The sequence below is a fragment of the Phacochoerus africanus genome, chromosome 2 (genome assembly GCF_016906955.1).
Source record: "Phacochoerus africanus isolate WHEZ1 chromosome 2, ROS_Pafr_v1, whole genome shotgun sequence".
NCBI classification, from domain to species: domain Eukaryota; kingdom Metazoa; phylum Chordata; class Mammalia; order Artiodactyla; family Suidae; genus Phacochoerus; species Phacochoerus africanus.
Window position 1 is genome coordinate 124768722 of NC_062545.1, and position 27225 is coordinate 124795946.

At 39.9% G+C, this 27225-nt stretch overlaps 1 protein-coding gene across 2 annotated transcripts in view; it reads left to right on the plus strand.

Annotated features, from left to right (window-relative positions):
• Positions 1–27225, plus strand: part of SHC4 (SHC adaptor protein 4) — a 142896-nt gene that overhangs the window by 109166 nt on the left and 6505 nt on the right. Inside the window, exons 7-10 of one of the 2 annotated variants that reach the window (XM_047766416.1) lie at positions 2186–2309; positions 4404–4575; positions 6589–6649; positions 13364–13537. In XM_047766416.1, the coding sequence (XP_047622372.1) occupies positions 2186–2309; positions 4404–4575; positions 6589–6649; positions 13364–13537 (531 nt within the window). The remainder of the gene's footprint in view (positions 1–2185; positions 2310–4403; positions 4576–6588; positions 6650–13363; positions 13538–27225) is intronic. The other variant, XM_047766417.1, reaches the window with a different exon arrangement.

Genomic DNA, 27225 nt, shown 5'->3' on the forward strand with positions numbered 1-27225 from the left:
GTGAAACTAGTATAGAGGAAAAGAAGGGACAACATACAATGATGGTCCAAAGACAGACCAAACATTATTTCTTTGGTAAAAGGGATATAAATGTATAGATACTCTTAACTGAATTTTCAAAATTATAATTAGCTCCTAAGTCTGTTTCAGGATCCTGGTTGCTTCTTTAAAGGGACAAACTCATAAGAAATGATAAATAACTCTTGGAGATTTGACACCTTAGTGCTCTGCCTGCCCTTCCCCACCAGACATCCCTTCCAAAAGTTCAGAGATATAGTCTTTAAAAAATGTCCAACTAATTCTGATATGAGAATTATCTGAGATCCCTTGAGATGATTATCAACATAAATTGAGGAAACGTCATTGTAGGTTATACTACAACTACTGGGTTTTGTTTGTTTGTTTGTTTTTTGCTTTTGTTTTTTTATTTTGCTTTTTAGGGCTGTACCTGCCATATATGGAGGTTTGCACACTAGGGGTTGAATCAGAGCTACAGCTGCCAGCCTATGCCACAGCCACAGAACATAGGATCCCAGCTGTGCCTGCGACTTACACCACAGCTCACAGCAACGCCAGATTCTTAACCCACTGAGTGAGGCCAGGGATCCAACCCTTGTCCTCATGGGTACTAGTCAGGTTCGTTACCGCTGAGCCACAGAGGGGACTCTTAACCAACTGTTATTGGCTCTGCAAATTCGATTAGATGTGATTGAATTGCTTTTTACTTTAAAAAAATGCAGGATTCTTTCCAAGACAACACAAAGGCTAAAATCATGCTTCAGTCAGTTGAATGATTCCACCTGGACAGGGATCTCTCCTCTCCTCAGGTGTCCCTTTTAGTAAAATGTTCCCATGTTGGTTCCACAGCTCCCACAGTTCAACAGCTTCCTTGGGATTGACTCTAATTCCCTGTGCACTCTGTTAATCCTTTCCTATTCTCAGAGAATATCTGATAGGTTTTTTTAAAAAAAAATAATATTCTTATATATTGAACCATTATTCTGCTTTTCCTCATCCTGCAATTCTTCAGGCTATACAAACCAATAAATTTTTAGAAATCTTCTCTTGAGACTTATTGTTTCTATCTTTAAGTCATCCTTACAACTCTTTCTAAGCCATCCTTATGAAACTTAAAATTCCATTAAATCTTCATATTGTAAGGCCTAAGCATGGTACCATACTCTAGCCAAGGCAACTTATGCTCCATACGATGAGGAGAGTAATTTATAGTCCCTGAATACAAGCTCTGGTTTTTATGCAGCAGCAGCAGATTTGCGAATTCCTTTGTGATGTTCTGTCAGCTGCCCTCTACAATTTCTTTAATTTGCTAGTGAAAACCAGCCCTTTCCACTCACTGCTTCTCAAAGGAAGTGTCTAATAAAAATATTAATATCCTCTGGGCATTCCCTCGTGGTACAGCAGGTTAAGGATTAGGCGTTGTCACAGCTTTGGCTCTGGTTGCTGTGGTGGCTCTGGTTTGATCCCTGCCCTGGGTACTTCCACATACAATGGGCATGGCCATAAAACAGCAATACCAAACAAAATTTGAATATCTTCCGGTAATGTCATCTTCATGAGTTCCTGATTTAGATGCTTGTTGGAGACAGTTCTTTAGTAGGATTTCAAAGACAGGGGTTACTGTACTATCACTACTTTCTAGCAGCAGTGACAGGGAGAGGGGCCAGCTAGAGGAGGGGCTACGCTAATGCCCCTATCTTCACCAGTGGCTCATTCCCCATTTTGTCGGGGGAGGTTTAGAAAGTTATGCTTTTTTCAATCATCTGTATATACCACAAAGGTTGTACAAAGATAAGATGCAAACCTCATCTTCCCTCCAGGTTGCTGCCCTAAGCATCTTTTGTATTGAATCCAGGTGCTGACACTGAACTTGAGTCACACTATTAGTCAAAATCAGTCCACCTCTGTTAAAATGTAGGCCTCAACTACCTGCCTTAAGACCAAAATTTGTAAGTATTTTGAGGTATTTGGTTGTCAAACATGAATGTTTCTTCTTTTTGACACATATGAAATAGGAAGTATTCTTTCTGTCATTTCAGAGCTGAAGATAGCTTGTAAACCTATTTCCTTTTATTGTTACCATTTCATAGTCTAGAAGTATTTTGACTTTATATAATTTTCTCTTACTGAAAATTTATTGTCACTTTTTTGGTATGTCCTCCTGCAGCCTGCCACATATTGGAATGCCGCAGCGGAATGGCCCAAGACGTCATAAGCACCATAGGGCAGGCTTTTGAACTCCGGTTTAAACAGTATTTGAAAAATCCCTCTATGAATACTTCTTGCGAAAGGTCAGCCAAGAGTTCTATAATTATTTGACTTACCAAAATTTTTTTAAGGTGAATAGTACATTTCATTTCATTTCATTTCAGTCTTCTTAGGGCCACACCCGTGGCATATGTAAGTTCCCAGGCTAGGGATCGAATTGGAGCTGCAGGTGCCTGCCTACACCACAGCCACAGCAACTCGGGATCTGAGCCATGTCTGTGGCTTAGACGACAGCTCATGGCAACCCCGGATTCTTAACCCGCTGATTGAGGCTAGGGATCGAACCCAAATCCTCATGGATACTAACCAGGTGCATTACTGCTGAGCCATGATGGGAACTCCCAATTTGACATTTAAAATTTAAAAAAATTTTTTTTGTCTTTTGTCCTTTTAGGGCCACACCAGCAGCATATGGACGTTCCCAGGCTAGGGGTATAATCAGAGCTGTAGTTGTTGGCCTACACCGCAGCCATGGCAACGCCAGATCCAAGCTGTGTCTGTGACCAACACCACAGCTCACGGCAATGCCAGATCCTAAACCCACTGAGCAAGGCCAGGGATCGAACCCGAACACTCACGGTTCCTAGTTGGATTCGTTTCCACTGCGCCACGATGGGAACTCCCCCGATGTGTCATTTTAAATTGACTAATGAAATTTAGTAAATTTTTTTCTTATGTATAGGTACAGTTTCAGTGCAAACTCGTGACATTTTTATTTTTCTTCCATTCATATTTGTCCAGATAGATCCTCCTGCCTTGTAACAGAATGAAAGGAAAAACTAAAAGCGAGAAGGGGCTGACCCTGTTTCTCTGATGCTATTCAGAGCTATGAATTAATGAGATAGTGTCGTAAAATGATGAGCATCAACACTTTTCTCAGGTTCATTTCAACCCCAGACCCCTTCCTTATCAGTTTTAAAAAATTAAGGAAGAAGGGCAAAAATGATGAAAATCAAATGTCTATAGCAGGAATCCCCATTAGTTTGCGGGTCTGCAGTGCAAGTAGATCAGGTCCAGTTAAGCTGTGGCGGGGGTGGAACTCCACATGACCCAGGGAGCTGGTTGTTCTGTTGACCGTACAGAAAGTCCACCATGAAAGCCGAACCCTTTCAGGCCTGTCAGACTGCACAGCATGTGGAATGCAGTGAGGCCCCTGGCTTGCAGACTTCCCGCCCGAAAAACAAAACTTGGGCATTTTGAAATGCATTTCTGAAACCCCCCTAATGTGTCATTTTGTGTATTAACAAATACAGTGTTTGGAAATGTTCCTCTATGAGGTGGTCTAGGGTACGAAAGGAGAGGGGCTACCAACCAGCAAGCCTTGATGTTAGATTTTTTCCTAGGGTAGCACTTACATCTTAGTGCTTTCACTTTGTTGACATGTAATGAACCCAACAAAACTCTGTGGGTTTTCTGTGGAATCGGTTCAGTTCAAATGGACTTGATTTATTCTTTTTCATAAGAAACCTTTTCTAATTCCAATTTGGAATGGAAATCTGTTGGGGTTTTTTTTGTTTGTTTGTTTGTTTTTTTACCCTTTTGAATTTTTAAAACAATGCATGTTTACATAAATCTACCCACTTGCCACAGATGGTTTTAACATTTCTTTATAAATTTCATATAATCCAGATTTGTGCAGACAAGATAGCTGGCCATAGCTCTTGTATTTTTTTCATGTTGGTTTCCTAAACTGGACCAGGCCCTCTGACCAATATCTAAATTTTCTTTGAGTAAAACATTTCCGAAATGGTACAATCAAAGTGTGCTGGAGATACCCAGGAAAACTTTGTATTTTTATCCTATTGACAAAAACAACTTACATTCAGGGAGTTCATGTATATGTGTGTATATACATATTTTATCGCTGAGGGAAGACACAAAAGCATCACCCTTGGCATTTTTGTTGGCCTATCCAACTTTAATTGTCTACAGAAAGCTAAACAATTCAACCATCTGGTTGCTTTCGTCCAGATATTTGACATCACTGAGGCACAGCTATGAACTTAGACCACGAATGCACAGTTTTTCGGGACAGTTTGCATGATTCTGCTCCCTCTGCATCCCCTACAGCATTTGGATTCCCACCCAGCCTCTTGGGAATTCTTCTTTCTTTACAGTGAGGAGATGCATATTGATGGCCATGCTGAGGAGAAAGAAGCTCATGAGTATTACAATGAAATCCCAGGGAAGCAGCCACCTGCAGGGGGTGTGTCCGATGTGCGGGTCAGAGTTCAAGCCACAGAAAAAATGGCTTACTGCCCCATACGGTGTGAAAAGTTGTGCTATTTGGTAAGTAATGTTTTATTGCCATTGGAACTAGCAGTGCCCTGCTGTGCTTATCACTGGAGGACCTAATTTGAGGATTTCCAAATACTAGTTGAGAGAAAGTATCATCTTTTTCGACACAGAGCCACAGAGTGAATCATGGTGGGAGACTATGCTATATAATTTTTACTCCCAATGTCCGGACCTCACCCTCTGCAGATGACCTCACATCTTACTTCACTGGGGAGACTAGGATGATCCAACATGTTATCTTCAACTTCACCCTTTCCCATCTCCAAGTCTTCCTGTCTTCTTGGTTCTCTTCCTCAGCTACTGTTTCCATAGCTAATCTTTCCCCTGAGCTCCTGATCCCATCTGCTCCTGCCATCTCTGTATTCCATCTGTCAACCTCTATCTCAATCTTTATTTTCTGCCTACTGGTTCTTTCACATCTGTCTGCAAGTAAACTTGTCCCATCTCCCTCTCATCTTCCTTTGGTCCACATGCTTCTAGAAAACACTGTCTTCAATTCTGTATTCCCATCTGCACTAACACTTCCAAAATCTGAACTCTGCCTGACACCTTAAGAGACATTTCTTTTACAATGGTCACAGATTTTTTTAATCGCCAATGGCGTTAGCTGTTAAACCTTTTTCCTTCTTCAATATTCTGAATCTGTCTACAGCATGAGATACCTGTTGGCTGCCTCTTCTTTTTTTTAGACCTCTTCGTTAGTTTCTCATTCTCCTTCTACATCTCTAGTTGCTGTTTTGCTTTCTTTTTTTCATGTTTTCCAACATTTTATTATTAGTAAAGTTGGAAGAATTACAGTGAGCACTCACATACTCACCACCTAGATGCTATAATTATCATTTTACTCTATTTTTTCTGCCATCCTAAGTAGCTATCTACCCTCTGTTAATCCATCTTAATTTGATGCATTTCAAGGGAAGTTACATCTTTCATATTATACCTGAAAGATATCTCCTTTTCTTACATCCCTTTTCCTGCGAGCCCAAGCCCCTGCCTTACCACCATGGAATACCTTTCCAAAACTTTGCCCTTGGCTTTGGTTTCTTCTCTCGCGTGCCACTTGTGCACACACTCCAGCTTCTCTGTCTTCAGCTTTTACCTTCCTCTCCAGCTATAATGCCACAAGCAGTACATTGTCTGTTTATATCAAGGTTAAACTCAGCATTTTACTTTGATTCCAAGCCAGATTCCTATCCAGAGGTATTCATGTTTATTAATGGCACTCCTCCTCTTTCACTAACTTACAGGTTTCTATTTTTCTTACACTTGGCCCCAGTCTTCAAGACCTAGGATCCTACCATGAAAATATCTTGAAGCTGCCCAACATTTGTCATTCCTATTGCATCTTCCTAAATTCTGGTCCTCACTTGCCCAGATGATTCTGAAAGTGCCTTCCTTGTTTCCAGTTTTATTCCCTTCAACCATCCTGCATGTTACTGCTGGATTAATCTTTCTCAAGCAGAGACATTTCCCTTCTCAAAGGCATCAGTGGATCCCCTACCATTACTGAAGAGAGCTATGTGTACAAGGCATAACTGAAGCCTTTGGTAGCATGAGATTTTCAAGGATGAAAAGTGAGCCTGGTGCAAGCCTTGGTAGAACAGGGCTGCAATCTGCTAATTTATGCTGGATAGAGATTTGCTAAATGGCCAGTGTTTATACCAGTGTCCTGGAAATTACACTTCTGCCTGTGCTTGGATTGAGTTCTGGAGTGTGACCTCCCAAGCAGAAGGGATAACACTCAGTATGCAGAACTTACATTTACGACCCCCTACCCTAATCAGACCCACTTCTGCAGCTCCAAAACAGTGTGCTAGGAAAGGAGTCTATATTCCCCACCTCAAATCTCAGTTGCCTTCTCTCACCTGTCAGCTGCTTCCTGTGTCAGAAAGTGAGGTCATCTACTAAATTCTGCTGGGAGCTTTATCATTGTCTTGTTTTTTGTTTGAAGTTTATGAACATATATTATGTTTGTAAATGTCTCACAATTTGTTATTTGTACAGCCTGGAAACTCCAAGTGCAGCAGTGTATACGAGAATTGTCTAGAACAAGGCAGGACAATAGGTAGGTACCATCACTGTTCCCCACCTGCCACTCTCCTCACTCCTTGTATGTTATCTGGTCCTGTGTGGCTTTTGCTCTTAAATACTTTATGGGAAAGGCTTCTGCTGCTGGCTTCCTACATTCCAAGAAGCCCAGAATACCGCATGTGTGTTGGTTCGAAAGCTGTGGTTCTCCCCTGGACCTATGTGCTATTCCATGCTACAGTTCTTCGTTATGGGGTCTCTCACTGCTTTGACATCATGAAAGCTCTCTCACTGCAAAGGTGATTTCTTTACTCAAAACTTAAGGGAGAGGATTTCCCTTCATGGCTGAGCAGAAACAAAACTGACTAGTACCCATGAGGACGCAGGTTCCATCCCTGGCCTCGCTCAGTGGTTTAAGGATCCAGTGTTGCCACGAGCTGTGGTGTAGGTTACACATGAGGCTCAGATCCAGCATTGCTGTGGCTGTGGTGTAGTCTGGGAGCTACAGCTTCAATTTGACCTGTAGCCTGGGAAGCTCCATATGCCATGGGTGTGACCCCAAAAAAGACAAAAAAAAACCTCAAGGGAGGGAGTTCTCACTGTGGCTCATTGGTAATGAACCCAAATAGTATCCATGAGGATGTGGGTTCCATCCCTGGCCTCTCTCAGTGGGTTAAGGATCTGGTGTTGCTGTGAGCTGTGGTGCAGGTCACAGATGCAGCTCAGATCTGGCAATGTTGTGGCTGTGGTGTAGGCTAGCAGGTATAGCTCCAATTCACCCACTGGCTTGGAAACTTCCATATGCCTTGGGTGTGGCCCTAAAAAGCAAAACCAAAACAGAACAAAAAACTCAAGGGAGTTCCACTTCAAAGAATATCAGACAGTAAGCTAATATGAACACTGATACTTGTCAAATTCATGAGGATTAAGTAGAAACCCCTTAGTTCTGTTTGGCAGAGGGAAGAAAGAGAAATCTGAATGTGAGCATCCCAGTTAGAGGTTCCTACACCCCATCCTTGCCAGGGCATTAAATGTCTTATTCCTGCATGTGGTCATTGACCTTGGACACAATTTTTCCACAAGATGATTGCAAGGCATAAACTATCAGATTGGAAATGTATTTTCAGAAAGATGTTCTACTGCTTGTTAGTCATTTTGTCCTTATAAATTATTGAAAGTATTTCTTAGGGAAGAAGAGTTTTGCAGCTTTAGAGGGGGAGATAACTGGATATTATAAATAATACAGTGGAAAATAGAGTTGGATAACCACACTTTGGGGCTCAAATGAAATTAGCAGCAACTTGCTTCCTAGAAGGTAGTCTTCTCACTTTCAAGGATTTTTTTCATAATTCTCATGGAATTTTGCCAATGTAATCCATGAATTTTATTATTTCTTATATAGTGGGCATACCTGAGGATTTTGGCAGAGTTATGATTACCACCCTCAAATATAATAGGAGTAGTGAGCTAAGGCAGTATTTTAGATTCTTTTTTTTTTCTTTTTTGGCTGCCCTACAGCACATGGAAGTTCCTGGGCCAGGGATCAGATCTAAGCCACAGTTGCAGCTGTGGCAACACTGGATCCTTAACCTGTTGCGGCAGGCTAAAGATCAAAGCTGCATCCCAGTGCTCCAGAGACACGACCAATCCTGTTGCACCACAGTGCGATCTCCAGTAGATTCCTAGATTCCAGTAGATTTTTAGATTTTTTAACAATCTCTTTTATAGAAATTAAAATTCCATGTCATTCTTTCAAGTTCTGTGAAATTTTAAATGAATTCTTAATTCTTAATGACCAAAACAAATTAAATTATTGTCAAGTGTAAATGTCTTTTTAAAACTGTGTTCCCTAGGTCCTGCAATTCCTTCCTTCCTTCCTCTTTTTCTTTACCCTGGAAATTCCTAACCTAGGATATAATAGTTAGGCACATACCACATATGCTTTGTAGTACTGTGTCCGTTTTCTGAGGCTCACTTTGAGTTATCTCCATCTCCTATTTTATCTCATCCTCTATTCTTTGTTTATCCAACAGTGCACTCAGTGGTCATAAGGACCTCCTGTGGGTTGGTCACTGAGCTAGGTACTAGGGATAGAAACACTAATTGGCATTCATGTAGTTTTCAGTTTAGCCAGGAAGACAATGCTTACAGACGTGATGAGTGCTTCCAAGCCCAGGATATTGTGGGAACAAATAACAGGAAAACCTGACTTAATCTGGGAGGCTAGAGAGTGTCTCCCTAAGGAAATGATAACCAACCAAGACCTGGGGCTGAGTGGGAATTTTTCAGGCACAGAGAGGGCAGTGGCAAGAGAAGGGAGGGAAAGGAAAGTATAAATAAGTCCTGGAATTCCTGAGTGTGCCAGGACCAGTTCCTGGCACACTCAGGAGATAGGACACAGGGAGAGAGAGATGAGTTTTGGATCTAGGAGAGTCCTGTGGAACTCTAAAATGTTTAGTCCTGCCCCAGTGCCTCTCTTCCCAGCTCACCTCCCTCCTCTCCATTAATCAGTTGTCATGACAGCCTTCCTGTCCTCAGTCACCTAGCTTCTTTTAAAGAAAAAAAATTAAAGTTTTTTTAAGTTTTATTGAAATATAGTTAATTTACAAGGTTGTGATAATTTCTGCTGTACAACAAAGTGACCTAGTCATACATATACACATATCCATTCTCTCTCAGATTCTTTTCCTTGCGTGCTATATAGCAGGTCCCCTTTGGCCAATCATTCCACATACCTCTGTGTGCATATGCCAATCCCAAATCCCCAGTCTATCCCTCCCACCGCCCCACCACCTGTCCCCTTTGGTAATGGTAAGTTTTTCAAAGTCTGTGAGTTTGCTTCTGTTCTGCAAACAAGTTTATCTGCATCCCCCCCCTTTTTTTTTTTTTTGATTCCACGTGTAAGTGATATCATATATTTGTCTTTCACTGTCTGGCCAACTTCACTTAGTATGATAGTTTCTTGGTCCATCCATGTTGCTGCAAATGGCATTATTTCATTCTTTTTTTATGGCTGAGTAATATTCCATTGTATATATGCTTCTGTAGGGAACTCACTAAATGAAAATCCTCAACATTTCTAGAATGATATTGAATATGCTAAATCATGACCTGCCATCAGAGAAAAGGGGCAAGGGTTTCTGCCTTTTTTTTTTTTCTCAAGAGAACTTTTTTTGTTGTTTTATTTTAATTTTTTTATTTTTACATTTTAAAAGTATCCTTCCCCCCAAAACACTGTATTTATGAAGGAATTAATTGATATGGCAGTACCAATTCAACTTTATTCAAGATTTTTTTTTTTTGTAAGTGTAGCCTTGTTACAGAGTCCAATTCTTGTTTCTGTTTATCTTGGTTTTATTTCTCCTTTAAGCCAACAAACAATGTAACTCCTTATTCTTTCAGGGGTTATGCATGCCCTAAGCCACTATCAGATCCAAACTCAAGAAGAGACTTTTTTTTTTTTTTGTCTTTTTGCCATTTCTTGGGCTGCTTCCATGGCACATGGAGGTTCCCAGGCTAGGGGTCGAATCAGAGCTGTAGCAACGCGGGATCTGAGCCGCATCTGCAACCTTACACCACAGCTCATGGCAATGCCGGATCCTTAACCCACTGAGCAAGGCCAGTGATCGAACCCGCAACTTCATGGTTCCTAGTCAGATTCGTTAACCACTCAGCCACGACAGGAACTCCAAGAAGAGACTTTTGTAATACACACTCATTTGGAGTTTGGAATCTCTTTTTCCATAGAATTAGTTTTAGCTGTGATGTCTATCTCCCAGACAAGTGACCATATTCAACTCTTATTGGTTTCCTGTATTGGAGCTTGAGGGTATATTTTATAAGCCCTAGTACAACAATACGATATTCTACTGCAAACGCCTGTTCTTCAGTTACACTCAAACTGTGGGATAGTCTGGGACCAAGACAGAGCTTTGGCACTGCCTTTGTTGATGGTGGCCCTTAAGTAGCAGCTCACAGCTGGGAACCTTTCAGAATCTTAGGGGATTGTATCCATAGTTTGGAAAAAACCCCAGCTGTATCTCCTCTTCCCTGAAAAATCCCTAAGTTACAGCATTGTTTTTGTCAAAAAGCAGGCTCTGATTTCTAGTGGAACCAAAGCACTAGGAAGCCATTTCCCCAGACCTCAGCCACCAAACCCAGGGAGGGATCCAAGGACTCAAGCCCTGTTCCAGGGGCCATGACAAGTAACGTCTCTCCTGGTGTGGCAGAAAGACTGTCCTAACTTGGTGGCTTGCATCCACACACATCCAGAAATCAGGGGTTGCTGTGACTACTTGGTAATGTACTTAAAAGTGATATGAAATTCTGGACCAGTGGCCAAGCTAATAGCAGTTGCCAGAATAGCAAATAGTTTTTATGGCTTTTTCCAGAGATTTGTACCTAAGCATTTGAGAGACACTTCTACAAACATTTTCAATAAGGTTTGGCTTTTTTATTCAAAGATATTTATTTATTCAAACATTGACTTAAAACTTGAATTCCCATGTATTATAAATATTGCAGTAGATTTCTCATTGTTGAAGTAGTGTATTGTATTTACTGTCAGATGTATAAAAGATTCCTGTCCTTAATAATAAATTCCCCATGAGAAAAAAAAAGTAACTAGCAAAATAACATAATGTTTCCCCAACCTTCCAGTTAGAATGAAAATGTTGATATTTTTAATCAAAAAGATGTTAAATTCCCACAAACCCTAAGGGCTGGCACTTAAAAACCTTGGTACCTCCAGTATATATACTGTGGATGTATTTATTTTTTTGCCACAAATCTTCTCTTAGGCAGGTTGGATAGGTTCTCAGAGTAATTGTTGGCACAGAGAACTTTTGAAATGCATGATGGCTGGCATGTGTGGTTAAACTCTCATCAACCACACACTTTACCCTAGAAAGATTTTAAAGTTGGATACAGGGTGAGTTCTTTTTTTAAACTTAAGACAACATTGCTGACTTAGACATAATGGCACATTTGAAAAAAAGGAATGGTAGGTTTTTTGTTTGGGCTTTTTTTGTCTTTTTAGGGCCGCACCTGTGGCGTATGGAAGTTTCCTGGCTGGCCTACACCATAGCCAGGGCAATGCGGGATCTGAGCTGCATCTGTGACCTATGCCACTTCTTGTGGCAATGGCAGGTCTTAACCCACTGAGCGAGGCCAGGGATTGAACCTGCATCCTCATGGATATTAGTTGGATTCTTAACACACTGAGCCACAACGGGAACTCCCAGTAATGGTAGTTTTTAAAAGAGGCTATATAGATATTGATTTTTTTTATAACCCTGTGGGATGGTAAACTTGATGTGGTCAGCTCAGGCCAATGCTCTGTGAGGGACAGATGAGTCAGCGCCTTGGGTTAAAGGTTGACTCAGGGTCTTCAGAACGTGATGGGGACACACTTGCTAGGAAAGGAAGACTGGGTAGACATTCAGTCCTCTGTTTGTTCAGCTGACAAACATTTTTTCTTTTGAGCACCTGCTTCATACCAGGCATTGAAGATGCAGAAGATACACAGATAAATAGGTTCTAGTCTCTCCTCAGGACTCAAGAATTTATGGTTTCAAGACAGAGAGTACACCAAGACCTACAGTTTATTATGGAGTGTCACCTTACCCCTTACCCTGGGGTAGGGTCGGTGTGAGGATTCAGCAGATGGCTTCCTGAAGCAGGGGGATTCAGAATAGACTCTTAAAGGACAAATAGGAGTTAGGTCAAGAAATGGATGGGAAGGCTATTACAGCAGGAGATAAGCATCAGGTACAGAGGCCCAGCATCAATGAATAAACATACAGCTGAGTGGTGGTGGGAATGCCTACTGCAAGGCAGGGACTATACAGGTGGGGGGCTCACCTATGTTCTTTCATTTAATCCTCACAATGTATTTTAAGCTCAGCTTCCCCATTTTACAGATATGAAAACTGACACTTAAAATTGAGTAATGAGTTTTTTGAAAAGCAGTTTCAGTAAATAGTAGGTATGCAGGTTCCATATGGCACGGGTGGCTTTCTTGGTTCCTGGACTGCAGCTCTGAGCAGTGTTATGTATGTATTTGTACTGTATGTTGGACAGTCAGCTTCTTTCCTCCCCTGACAGTCCCTCTTTTGCATCTTCCTGGTTTGCCTGCTGTTGAAGCAATGGTTCAGCTGAAGGAGGGGGCAGGGAGGGGGCAGGGTGGCCAAGAGAGCAAGCTTTCCCTCTAAGACCAGTGCTGGTTTTGTTTTGACAGGTCAAATCTCAAAGCCAGTATTCAATCCTTGCATGGGATAGGCATGGCTTTTCTCTCTCTGTCAAGGCTAGACTCAACCATGATATTTTAATTTAATTTAATTTTTATCAAGGTATAGTTGGTTCACAATGTAGTGTCAATTTCTGCTGTGTAGCATAGCGACCCAGTCATGTATATACATATGTAAGTCATCTACATAGCACTAAAATAAGATGATTTCTATCTATCTATCTATCTATCTATCTATCTATCTATCTATCTATCTATCTATCTATCTATACATTCTTTTTCTCATACCATCTTCCATCATGGTCTATCCAAAGAGACTGGATACAATTCCCTGTGCTATATAGTAGGACCTCACAGCTTATCCATTCTAAATGTAATAGTTTACGTCTACCAGCCCCAAACTCCCTGTCCATCCTAATCCCTCCCTCCTCCCCTTTGGCAACCGTGATTTTATTTATTGTTTACAAAATGAAAACATGGTACAGAGATCTTTACTTGCTACAGGCAATGCACAGGAGAGAGGGGCACAGTCCCAGCGAGATGCATCTGCAATGAAGCACATGTTCCGAGTAGATCTCTTTGACGACCCCTGCTACATCAACACGCAGGCTCTTCAAAGCACGCTTGCTGGAAATCAAAGCTCTGCTCACCCGCTGGGGAGCCCTTGGCACCAGGAAAGTAAGTGGCTACTCATTACCTACATTAGTTTCCTGTCCTGCTATATATAACCAGTGACCACAGACAGGGTGTCTTAAAACAATAGCAATGCATGCTGTCATGCGTGCATGATGGCCAGAAATCCTAAATCAGTGTGCCAGCTGGGGGGCCCCTTCTGGAGACTTGGGAGGAGAATGGGTGTCGTGCCTTTCTCCCAGCTCCTGGTGGCTGCCAACAGTTCTCCATGTCTCTTGGCTTATAGGCATGTCACCCCACTCTCTGCCTCAGTCTTCACATGGCCTTGCCCCTGTGTCTCACATCTCCCTCTCCTTTCTCTTATAAGACACCACCTTTCCCTTAGAGGTGAGCCTGAAATCCAGGAGGATCTCATCTCATAAGCCTTAGTGACATCTGCAAAGACCATTTTCCAAATTAGGTCACATACACAGGTACAAGAGGTCAGGAATTGAGCATATCTTTTGGGGGCCAATCTTTAATTTACTCCACTCTTCCTCATGTTAAAGACAGCTGTTTCTTTGATCTCATTTTTCAGGGAGTTAAAGAGATTCTTTCTTACCTCAGTCCCTCACCACAGTTAATATAGATTAGAACTTTGTGGAAGTATTATGGATTTCAAGGGTTTGGAACTTTGATTTCAAATAATCTTTTCAAACACTTTAAATTGACTTGCAACATTTGCTTTCTGCTGTGTGCTTTTGCTGAAGGAAGGGCTGTCAAAGCCAGGTGATAATTTTGAATTTGTTTGTTCTCATGAGGAACAATGGCCATGATTTCAGCTCTGCTCTGCGATGGTGTTAATTTTATTCATTTCACAGCACCTAAGTAAGTCATCTACATAGCACTAAAATAAGATGACTTCTTTCTTCAACCTATACTCTGAGTAAAATACAATAAGACAAACATTTTTTTCCTCCCAAATTGCTTCCAGGGATAAGTCGATAAGCAGGAACACATGTAAATAAAATCAAAACCAGCCAAAAGCTTACAATCAACTGAAAAATAAGTAAACCAAAAATGCTTTTCATGAAATGCTGAAGCTTGTTGGGTTCAGAGATTGCTTTGGTGTCAAATTTGTCTCACTCCAAAGATGGAAAACCAGTCACTAAGAAAGTCCTTTCACTGGGAAGTCTCTCTAGACTGCCAAGGGCAGCATTCCAACTAGCATGGCTACAGTGACAAGATGAAATTTGAAAGGAGATTTTGCTAAGGCTGTACGTCACTCAATCACCTTAACTCTCTAGGCTGAGACAAAGGTGTTCCTTACCAGCCAGGTGGCAAGTGAGCTATCTTTTCACGAGCTTTCTGAGATCACGCTTGCCAGCCAGACAACCCAGTAGGGTTCTCTGGAAGCAACACTTGGCTTGCAGGGTCTTTATTGGGATCAGTGTCAGGAAGGGAGCCGGGGAAAGCAGACTTGGATAGAGAGAGAGATGGAGCAAACACACAGGCCTGACTAAGCCTCAGCCAACCCTACAGAGAGCGTGTAGCAGGCTCGTCAGAGTTGTTTCATGTTGGGCTCAAGGGCAGGGCTTTCTAGCCCTGCTCATCTCAGTCTTTGGATATGGACCCGTGGAGGAGGACAAGTCCTGGGGCAAGCAGCTCTCTATAGCCAAGGCAGACCCTGAGGGGTGGTCAGCTGGAGGCTGACCCCTGTAAAACACCTGGGGTACCTGGTCCTTCCTTGAAGGGGCATCTGAGTGGTGCATCTCCATGGCCACCACAGAGGGTATCTTGTACCATGGATGATTCTAGAGGCAATGAATTCAGATTTATGCAGTGAATTTAGCTGTTTAATGTAGAGTAACCTGTGTGGATAAGATAATCTCTGTTAGAGGGACAGTTTTTCAAAAAGTTTCTGGGCCTCAGGCTTTGAAAATAACTTTTTAAGAACAATACATTTCACGGACTTTTCAAAGCAAGAATGTTTAATGAGAAAATGTATTTAGTGGGTAGCCCAAAGTAGGGGATCGGGGATATTCCTTGATTTACAACTCCAGTTCCTCTATAAGCAACTCTTCAATGTTAAAAATCTTTATAATTCAAGCAGAGAAACTTTGCCTTTTGTTATAGACAATTCAATAATATGAAAGGCAAAATTAATCCTTAATAACATTCCTGCCATTAGTTGAAAGTAAATAAGGCCTGCTCTGTCCAAAATTGTAACGTAAAAATGTATTTTTGTTGATTCTAGCCTTTTTTTTTTCCATCCTTTTTCCTTCTCTGTGCCTTGGTGGCAACATGTTTAATAATTTAGGCCTCTGGTTCTCTCTCACTTTTTATTTCCATTTAGAATTTAATGTACCACAGCCCTCCTGGGCTTCTTGCTACCCTCTCAATGTTAATTTCAGTGTACCATCTCTTCCTCAAAAAAAAGAAAAAAAATTAACTCCAAAAATATACTGTAGATTTAAGAAAATCTAGTAAGATTGGGAGTTCCTGTTGTGGCTCAGCATGTTAAGAACCTAACTAGTATCCACGAGGGTGCGTGTTCAATCCCTGGTCCCACTCAGTGGATTAAAGGATCTGGAGTTGCTGTGAGCTGTAGTGTAGGTTGCAGATGCAGCTTGGATTTTGAGTTGCTGTGGCTGTGGTGTAGGCCAGCAGCTGAAGCTCTGATTTTGACCCCTAGCCTGGGAACCTCCATATGCGGCAGGTGTGGCCCTAAAAAAAAGAAAAAGAAAAAAAAAAGAGAGAGAGAAAGAAAATCTAGTAAGATGGAGTAGGGATAACTTTATATATAATTTTCTGCAGAATGTCTTAAATGCTCCTTTTAACATTTCCCCTCTAATGTTTACCCCTATTTCTTTTCTTCCTTCTTCAAAAATCTTTAGCTTCTTTAGGCATTCTTAGCATCCCTTACCCAGATTAGTTACTAATTACTTCAGTAAAACAAAACAAAAACAAATCTAGAGACATGAGTTTAATATGTCTCAAGCATGCCTTCGGGGCTCCTCAGTTCATCTATCATGCTGTCAACATGGAACAGCTCTGACAGCCTTTATTCTGATCAAACATGGCAGAAGGAAATCATTAGTGCTGAAACTAATTTTTGTATTGATTTATTATTTTTAGTTTTAGTCTAAGCTGCAGTAACAAAGAGCCCATCCCCCAATACTGTAGTGTAAAAAGACCAAGTTTATTTATTTTACCTAATAGCCCAAAGATGGATGGTACAGGAATGGTGGGACAACTTTGCCATTTTTTTTTTCTTTTTATGTCCACACCCTCAGCATATGGAAGTTCCCAAGCTAGAGATCAAATCAGAACTGCAGCTGCAGGCCTTCACCACAGCCACAGCAACACCAAATCCAAGCTGCATCTGTGACCTATGTGAAAGCTTGTGGTAATGCTGTATCCTTAACCCACTGAGCAAGGCCAGGAATCAAATCTACATCCTCATAGATACTATATTGGCCTCTTAACCCACTGAACTACAATGGAAACTCCACATTTTGCCATTCTTTTTTTTTGGGGGGGGGGGCGCTGCACCTGTGGTATGTGGAAGTTCCCAGGCTAGGGATCCAATCAGAGCTACAGTTGCTGGCCTATGCCACAGCCACAGCCATGCAAGATCTGAGCTGCATCTGTGACGTACACCACAGTTCATGGCAACGCTGGATCCTTAACCCACTGAGCAAGGCCAGGAATAAACCCGCATCCTTAGGGATCCTGGTGGGGTTCATTAGCACTGAACCACGACGGAAACTCCCACGCTTTGCCATTCTTGACACTTGGCTTCCATTCCTGGTCTAAGAGCTTTGATTTGGTCTGAAGTCTTTTATTTTTAGTCTAAGAGCTTAAACTTTTGCCATCATATCTGTATTCAGCCAGTGAGAAGCAAGAAAGGGAAGGGGAGTGCACACCCATTCCTTTAGCCAGAAGGGGAAGACAGCCTTTCTTTTCATCTGTCCTTGGCAGAACTTAGACATGGAATCCTACCTAGCTTCAGGATACTCTACTGAGTTGCCATGCACCCAGCCAAAAACTAGAAGTTCAATAATGTGTTATTCAAAGGGCAGAATAGATATTAGTACATAATTAACTCTCTCTGCCACAGCACACCTATCTGCCAACCAAATATCCACAAGCTCTTTTTTTCACATAGAACATGTTTGCCTTTTCTGCCTTTTTTTAATTTTTATTTTTTTATTACATTTTATTTTTTTTCCCACTGTACAGCATGGGAACCCAGTTACACATACATGTATACATAATTTTTTCTCCCATTGTTGTGTTGTGTTGTAAGTATCTAGACATAGGTCTCAGTGCTACACAGCAGGATCTCAGTGTTAGTCCATTCCAAAAGCAATAGTTTGCATCTGTTAACCTGAAACTCCCAATCCCTCCCACTCTCTCCCCCTCCCCCCGGGCAACCACAAGTCTATTCTCCAAGTCCATGATTTCTCAAAGGGAGATCTTGCAAATACCCTCAAACAGTTACAGCATAAATTGTCTGAAATCTATGATATCCAGGTGAGTGAAGTCCTCTCAATCAAGATTGGAGGGGGATTCTTACTATTTGCCGGGTTGTCTGCCACCTTCCACATCCAAAATTAGTGATGGAATATGAATTAAGTAGCCACAGTCAAAACCCACATTCACAAAAGGGAAGCATGCAAAACACACAAGGATCACTGGCCCACAGTGACTACCAAGTCCAGCCAGGAGTCATTGTGAAGACTCCCTGAGCTGAAAGTATAGAAGGTGATTTGCTTGGACTCTGGTTCAGTTTTATGAGGGCAATCTCCTTGTCCATGGTCATCCGTGGGCCCAGACTGTGCCCTCTGGGTTCTTCTTGCCATTATCTTTCATGTATACATCTAAAGTAGATGTTGGATAAAGTGTGTTGGTTAAGGACTTTACCACTCATGCAGCCTACTTCCTGTTGACGTGGGCTTGAGAGATAGGAGTTTGCTTTAGTGACTGGAAAGCCATAGATAAGAAGGGATTGTGATTTTATTTTTGGCGATGTGATTTCCTCACCAACTTAGTAGGATTTCACAGTTTGCTTAGAGTCAGTTCTACATGAAATTTTCGGTAATATTCCTTCACTGTCCTTTTATTGCCTGAAGGCTGCCTTCTCTGTTTCTTGCTATTTGTAATTTCTATATTCTTTTTTCTTCATAAGTGTTCTTTGAGGTTTGTTAATTTAATTGATCTTTCTAAAGGTTTGGTTTAATTTTTTTCTATTTTTTTTTCTGTTTCATTAACTTCCATTTTTATCTTTATCACATCTTCCTTTGACTCTCTGGATTAAATTTTCTCCTCTTTACATAGCTTATACTACATTTTCTTCTATAGCCTTTATAATTTTATTTCCAAATAAAATATTTGTTTCACTTGAACTTTATATTTTCTATGATGTAGTGGTCCTAACTTAATTTCATCTATGTAAGCGATATAATTTTCCAAACAACGGGTCGGCTAAAAAAAATCTCTTTATCTAATGCCACTCTCCATTTTACTAGATACTGCCTATATATCTATGAATATGTTTCTAGGCCTTTATTATTCATTTTATAATGGGCTACAAGATTGTTAATTATCATACACAAATTATCATGACTTTGCAATATATCTTATTAAACTTGTACTTTCCCCTTTATATTACAGATAAGTTTTCTATCAATACTATTTCAGTGTTTCACTAATGCTTAACATTTTTTGTTAACATCTTTTTCTGCCAACTTTTTAGACACTTTATAGAAGTGAATGTATTTTTCCCTTCAATAATATGATAAATTCTTATAATTTTCACACACCTAGTGATCCATACTGATAAATAATGTACAGTCAATATCCATAATATGTGTGTTCAGTATTTGAGAATTTGCTCAATTGCTAAAACTTATTTTTCATCCCCAAATCAGTAGTCATGACATTTTTGCGGTCATTTGTGGACATGTACAGAGTAACAGAAAATTTGTGTCACCCAACGTGCAGATTCCTAGCTGAGGTCAAACAAGGCAACACTCTGCTTTGTTTCATCTCATACTGCAAACAAGTGAACTTTAGTGGTCCATTTATTGCCACATTTCCCACACTTTTGTGCTAAGTATTGATGACTTTGTTGTTTAAAGTGACCCCCAAGGGTAGTACTGAAGAGCTGTTGAGTGTCCTAAGTGCAAGAAGGCTGTGATGTGTGTGAGACAAGCTGTGTTCAGGCATGAGTTACAGTGCTGTTGACCATGAGTTCAGTGTTATTGAATCAACAACAATACATACTAAATAAGGTGTCAGAAACACACATAAAGCAAGGTTGTCTCCTGATTGATGAAAATGTGACCTGAGGCTTGCAGGAACCTAACCCTGCATTTGTCCTAGGGACTGTGGTTCAGTTTTCACTAATTCAGTGTTCTGACAACGTTGTAAAATAAACTACCATGCATAAAGAGACTGTTTACAGTTCTCCAAATCAGAGGTAGAGTCTTGTAACATGTGGAGAAAAAAGGGTAAGCTTTCTTTCCACAACAGAAGACTGAGGATTCTCACCTACTTCTGACACTTTTCTCACAAGATTATATCCCTCTTCTGATTTTATCTATAGTTATGTGGCTATCTTGACTTTGTATACATTTTATCCTATAAACAGTGTTCTTTAATTCAAAAGTAATACAAATGCTAATGGAAGAAATCCAAATAATAAATAATGGTAGTTTTAAAAAAGTCCTTCCCAAGCTTTTAACATTGTATTTGAATTCACTAGATATTAACAGTTTCTTCTGATTACTTCCAAAATGTTAATGTGTGGTTAAGTATCCATCTACTTATGTACCTCTAGCAATCTACTGATTGATCAAATGATTGACCCATGTGACTAATCTATCTCTTTAAAAATAAATGGAGTATCCCTTTCTGTATTTATTGATTTTACTCTTCTATTTTAAAGATTGGTCCAAATTAGCACATAATATCCTTTGTTATTTTCTGTCACTCCAGTTTTATTGAGATAAAATTGACACATAACATTGTGTTAGTTTAAGGTATGCAACATAATGACTTGATATTTGTATATACTGTAAAATAATTATAGTGTCAAGTTTAAACGTCCATCACCTAAATTATTAAAAATTTTTTTCTTTGTCATGAGAATCTTAAGATCTACTCTCTTAGCAACTTTAAGATATATAATACAGTATTGTTAACTATAGTTGCCATGCTGTACGTTAGGTCCCTAGAACTTATTTATCTTATGATTGGAAGGTTGTACCTTCTTACCACCTTGAACCATTTCCCCCACCTCTCACTCTGCTTCTGGCAATGTCCAGTCTGTTTTCTGTTTCTATGAGTTGTTTTTTTAGATTCCACATATGAGATCACACAGAATCTGTATTTCTCTGACTTATTTCATTTAGCATAATGCCCTGCAGATGGCAGGACTTCCTTCTTTTTATGGCTGAATAATAGTCCACTCTGTATTTACTTTACCTATTCATCCATCAGTGGATACTTAGGTTGATTCTATGTCTTGGATATTGTAAATAATGCTGCAGTGCACACAGGGATGTAGCTATCTCTTTGAGACAGTGATTCCACTTCCTTTGGATGTTATGTCCAGAATTGGAATTGCTAGATCATATGGCAGTTCTATTTTTAATTTTTTGAATAACCTCTCTACTGTTTTTCCATATGGCTGTGTTAATTTACATTCTCACCAACAGTGTGCAAAGATTCTCTTAACTGATCAACACTTGTGTCTTGTCTTTTTTTCTTTTTTCTTTTTTTTTTAATGGCCACAACTTTGGCATATGGAAGTTCCTGGGCTAGGGGTTGAATCAGACCTGCAGCTGTAGGCCTTCACCACAGCCACAGCAATGCCAGATCTGAATTGCATCTGCAACCTGTGCTGCAACTTGCAGCAACACCAGATCCTTAATCCACTGAGCAAGGCCAGGGATCAAACCCACAGGCTCTCAGAGACTACTTTGGGTTCTTAACCCAGTGAGCCATAATGGGAACTCTGTCTTTTGTCCTTTTGATGATCGCCATTCTAACAGGTGTAAGGTGAAATTTCACTGAGGTTTTGATTTTGCATTTCCCTAATGATGAGTGATGTTGAGCACATTTTCATGTATCTATTGGCCTTTTTTTTTTCTTCTTTTTCTTTTTAGGGCTGCACCAGTGGCATAGGGAAGTTCCCGGGCTAAGTGTTGAATTGGAGCTCCAGCTGCTGGCCTACACCTCAGCCACAGCAATGCCAGATCTGAGCCATGTTTGTGACCTACACCATAGCTCATGGCAATTCCAGATCCTTAACCCACTGAGTGGGACCACGGATTGAACCCACATCTTCATGGATACTAGTCAGGTTTATTATCACTGAGCCACAATGGGAACTCATGTTGGACATTTATGTGTCTTCTTTGGAAAGAATTCTATTCAGTTCCTCTGCCCATTTTTTAATTAGTTTGTTTTTTTGCTATTGAGTTGTATGTGTTCTTTATATATTTTGGATATTAACTCCCTAGCAGATAAATGATTTGCCATTGTTTTTTCCCATTCTTTAGGTTGCCTTTTTATTTTGTTGATGGTTTCCTTTGATGTGCACATTTTTGGTTTGAAGTAGTGCTACTTGTTTTTTTGGGGGTTTTTTGTCTTTTTTTTTTTTCGTTTTCCAGGGTCACTCCCGTGGCATATGGAGGTTCCCAGGCTAGGGGTCTAATCGGAGCTGCAGCTGCCAGCCTACACCAGAGCCACAGTAACACAGGATCTGAGCCATGTCTGTGACCTACACCACAGCTCATGGCAACACCGGATCCTTAACCTACTGAGCAAGGCCAGGAATCAAACTCACAACCTCATCGTTCCTAGTCGGATTCATTAACCACTGAGCCACGACTGAAACTCCCTGTTTTTGCTTTTGATGTCAAATCCAAAAAGCCATTGCCAAGACTGATGTCAAGGAGCTTACCCTTTGTTTTCTTCCAGGAGTTTTGTGATTCCAGGTATTATATTCAAGGCTTTAATCTGCCGAGACCAGCTCAGCAGGTGAGGGCTGAAGAATGGGTGCTGTGAAACTTAAGAAAAAGTTAACATAAAACAAAACACAGAGACATTTATCTTAATTAAAGGTGGGAACTGGGGGGACTCAAGGTCTCAGGGACCAAGAATGCTGCCTCAAAAAACCACACTGCTTTTATTGTGCTCTTTAGGATTATGTCAAGTGAGGAGGGCGTTGTAGGTGCAGGATATAGTTCTTTTTATTATTTAAAAAATTCTTTTATTATTTTAAAAGTCACGTAGCTGGTAGATGGTTAAGCGTTTATTCTGACCTTTAGGCATTTAACAATCATTAGTGTTGAGGAAGCCTGGTGTCAGCTGTCTATGCACAGCATCTAGAGAACCATCATTGTGCTTCCGCAAATGGCATGCCTATCTGTGGCAACCCAGCGTGCCTGGTTTGCACCTCGGTTCTCCTTGCTAATGCATATCCTGCTAACGACCCTTCATAAACCCCTTGGGGCCATGAGGCTCATCTTTCTCTTATTCTTAAGAGGACATACCATGCTGTGCAAATGGTGTGCCTATCAGCACAGGTCCGACATGCCTAGACCAATGCATTATGTCCTCATTCAGCTGACCACATGAATAACTTATGCCTTTAGGTCTTTGCTCTTAAGCTTAAGTCATTTGCCAGCACCGCAACTGTTTTCCAAGCAGGAACATGGGGTAAAGTAAAGCAGGATCAGATGAAGTTTTCAGCATAGAAAATAGAAGCAAAAAGACTAAGAAAATATTGTAGAAACATGTCTCCCGACATCAATCCATTTTGAGTTGATTTTTGTGTATGACACCAAGATAGGCATCCAGTTTCATTCTTTTGCATGTAGTGGTCTGGTTTTCCCAACACAATCTGTCCTTTACCAATTGTATGTTCTTGGCTTCTTTGTTTTAAATTCATTGACCATATATGTGTGGCTCTCTTTTTTTGCTCCATTGATCTATGTGTCTATTTTTATGCCAATACTATACTGTTTTTGATTACTGTAGCTTTATACTACAGTTTGAAATCAGGAAGCATGATGACTTCAGCTTTACCTATTTTTCTCAGGGCTGCTTTGGCTATTTGAGGTCTTTTGTGGTTCCATACAAATTTTAGGATTGTGTCTTCTTTTTCTGTGAAAAATGCCATTGAAATTTTGATATTCTGTCTGCAGATTGCTTTGGGTACTGCACATTTTAACAATATTAATTCTTATAATCTATGAGCACAGAATTTTTGTTTGTGTCTTCTTTAGTTTCTTTCATTAATGTCTTATACTTTTCAGTGTATAAATCTTTCACTTCTTTGGCTAAGTTTATCCTTAAGTATTTTATTCTTTTTGATGTTATTGTAAATGGGATTGTATTCTTAATTTCTCTATGTGATAGTTTATTAGTGTATAGAAATACAACTAATTTTGTGTATTAACTTTGTATTCTGCAACTTTACTGAATTTACCAGTTCTAACAGGGTTTTTTGGTGAAGTTTTTAGGGTTTCATATATATAATGTCATGTGCAAATAAGATAGTTTTATGTCTTCCTATCTGATTTGAATGTCTTTTCTTTATTTTTCTTGCCTAATTGCTCTAGCTAGAATTTCCAATACTATATTGAATAAAAGTGGTGAGAATGGGCACCCTTGTCTTGTTCCTGATCTTAGAGGAAAAGCTTTCAGCTTTTAACTAATGAGCATGATATTAGCTATAGACTTGACATATACGGCCTTTATTATGTTGAGTTGCATTCCCTCTGTACTGAGTTTGTTCAGATTTTTTTTTTTATATCATGAATGGATATTTATTTTGTCAAATAACCTTTCTGCATCTATCGAGATCATCACGTGGTTATCCTTCATTTTGTTAATGTGGTGTATCACATTGATTGATTTGTGAGTGTCGAGCTATGCTTTTTTAACCTGAAATAAATCCCACTTGAGGCTTTTCAGGTTAAAAAAGCAGCATTTTGTTGTAAATATTTTTAAATTACTCAGTGAATTTTATTACATTTATAGTTCTGCAATGATTATCACAACCAAATTATTTAACATTTATATCCCAAACCCTCAGTGCATTCCCCCATCCCCCAACCTGTCTCATTCAGAAACCATAAGTTTTTCAAAGTCCGTGAGTCAGTATCTGTTATGCAAAGAATGTCATTGTGTCTTTTTTTTAGATTCCACATGTAAGTGAAAGCATATGATGTTGGTGTCCCGCTGTCTGACTGACTTCACTTAGCATGATAATTTCTTGGTCCATCCATGTTGCTGCAAATGCCGTTATTTCTTTCCTTTTAATGGCTGAGTAATATTCCTTTATGTATATGTACCACATCTTCTTGATCCACTCCTCTGTCAATGGACATTTAGGTTGTTTCCATGTCTTGGCTATTGCAAATAGTGCTGCAGTGAACATTGGAGTGCATGTATCTTTTTGAGTCATGGTTTTCTCTGGATAGATGTCCAGGAGTAGGATTGCTCAATCAAATGGTAGTTCTATTTTTAGTTTTCTGAGGAATCTCCATACTGCTTTCCACAGTGGTTGCACCAATTTATAATCCCACCAACAGTGTACTAGGGTTCCCTTTTCTCCACACCCTTTCTAGCACTTACTGTTTGTAGACTCTTTGATGATGGCCATTCTGGGTGGTGTAAGGTAGTCCCTCGTAGTGGTTTTGATTTGCATTTCTCTAATAATGAGTGATGTTGAACATCTTTTCATGTATTTTTTGGCCTTCTGTATGTCTCCTTTAGAGAACTGTCTGTTTAGATCTTCTGCCCATTTTTTGATGGGGTTGTTTGTTTTTTTGGTATGGAGCTGCAGAAAGTGTTAATCAATTTTGGAGATTAATCCTTTTCAGTCGATTCATTTGCAAAGTTTTTCTCCCATTCTGTGGGTTGTCTTTTTGTTTTGTTTAGGGTTTCCTTTGCTGTGCAGAAACTTTGAAGTTTGATTAGGTCCCATTTGTTTATTTTTGTTTTTATTGTCATTACTCTAAGAGGTGGATCTGAGAAGATGTTGCTGTGGTTTATGTTGGAGAGTGTTTGACCTATGTTTTCCTCTAAGAGTTTTATAGTATCTGATCTTATATTTAGGTATTTAATCCATTTGAGTTTATTTTTGTGCATGGTGTTAGGAAGTGTTCTTTTGTTGTTGTTGTCTTTTTGTCTTTTCCCAGGGCTGCACCCACAGCACATGGAGGTTCCCAGGCTAGGGGTCTAATTGGAGCTGTAGCTGCCAGCCTATGCCACAGCCACAACAACACGGGGTCTGAGCTGTGTTTGTGACCTACACTACAGCTCATGGCAATGCCAGATCCTTAACCCAATGAGCGAGGCCAGGATCAAACCTGCAACTTCATGGTTCCTAGTTGGATTCATTAGGCACTGAGCCATGATGGCAACTCCAGGAAGTGTTCTAATTTCATTCTTTTACATGTGCCTGTCCAGTTTTTTCAGCACCACTTCTCGAAGTGGCTATCTTTTCTCCATTGTATATTCTTGCCTCCCTTGTCATAGTTGAGTTGACTATAGGTGATAGGCTTAATTCTGGGCTTTCTATCCTGTTCCACTGATCTATATTTCTGTCTTTGTGCCAGTACACTACAGTTTTGATGACTATAGCTTTGTGGTATAGTTTGAAGTCAAGGAGCCCAATTCCTCCACCTCCATTTTTCTTTCTCAGGATGTCTTTGGCTATTCTGGAACTTTTGTGCTTCCAAACAAACTTTAAAATATTTTGTTCTAGTTCTGTGAAAAATTTGATGGGGATTGCATTGAATCTGTAGATTGCCTTGGGTAGTATGGTCATTTTGTTAATATTGACTCTTCCAATTCAAGAGCATGGTATGTCTTTCCATCTGTTTGTATCATCTTTATTTCTTTCATCAGCATCTTAGAGTTTTCAGAGGACAGGTCTTTTGTCTCTTTAGGTAGGTTTATTCCTAAGTATTTTATTATTTTCTATGCGATGGTAAATGGGATTGCTTCCCTAATTTCTCTTTCTGATCTTACAGAAAAACTATAATTTTCTGTTTTTATGGTGCCCTTGTCTGGTTTTGATAGCAGGATAATGCTGGCCTTGTAAAATGAGTTTGGAAGTATTCCCTCCTATTTTTTGTATGGGTTTGAGAAGGATTGATATCAATCACTCTTTAAATGTTTGGTAGAATTCATCAGTGAAGCCATCTGGTCCTGGACTTTCCTTTGTTGGGCAGTTTTTGATTGAAAGAAGATGACAAATTAATGATTCAGTCTTCTTACTGGTAATTCATTTGTTCAGATTTTCTATTTGTTTATGATTCATCCTTTGTAGAGTGTATGTTTTTGGAAATCTATCCATTTCTTCTAGGTTAGTCATTTTGTGGGCATATAATTGTTCAGAGTGGTCTCTTATGATCCTTCATAATTGTGTGATATCATGTGTAATGTCCCCTTTTTCATTTCTGATTTTATTTTTTTGTTGTCTCTTTTTCTTGGTCAGTCAAGCTAAATTTCACTTATTTTGTTTATCTTTTCAAAAAACGATCTCTTAATTTCTTTTCTATTGTATTTTTATTCTCCATTTCATTTATTCGTGCTCTGCTCTTTGTTATTTCTTTTCTTCTATTAAATTTGGGCTTAGTTTGTTTTTCATTTTATCCTTCCTTGAGGTGTAGAGTTAGATTGTGTATTTGTGATCTTTTATTCTTCTTAATATAGATGTTAGT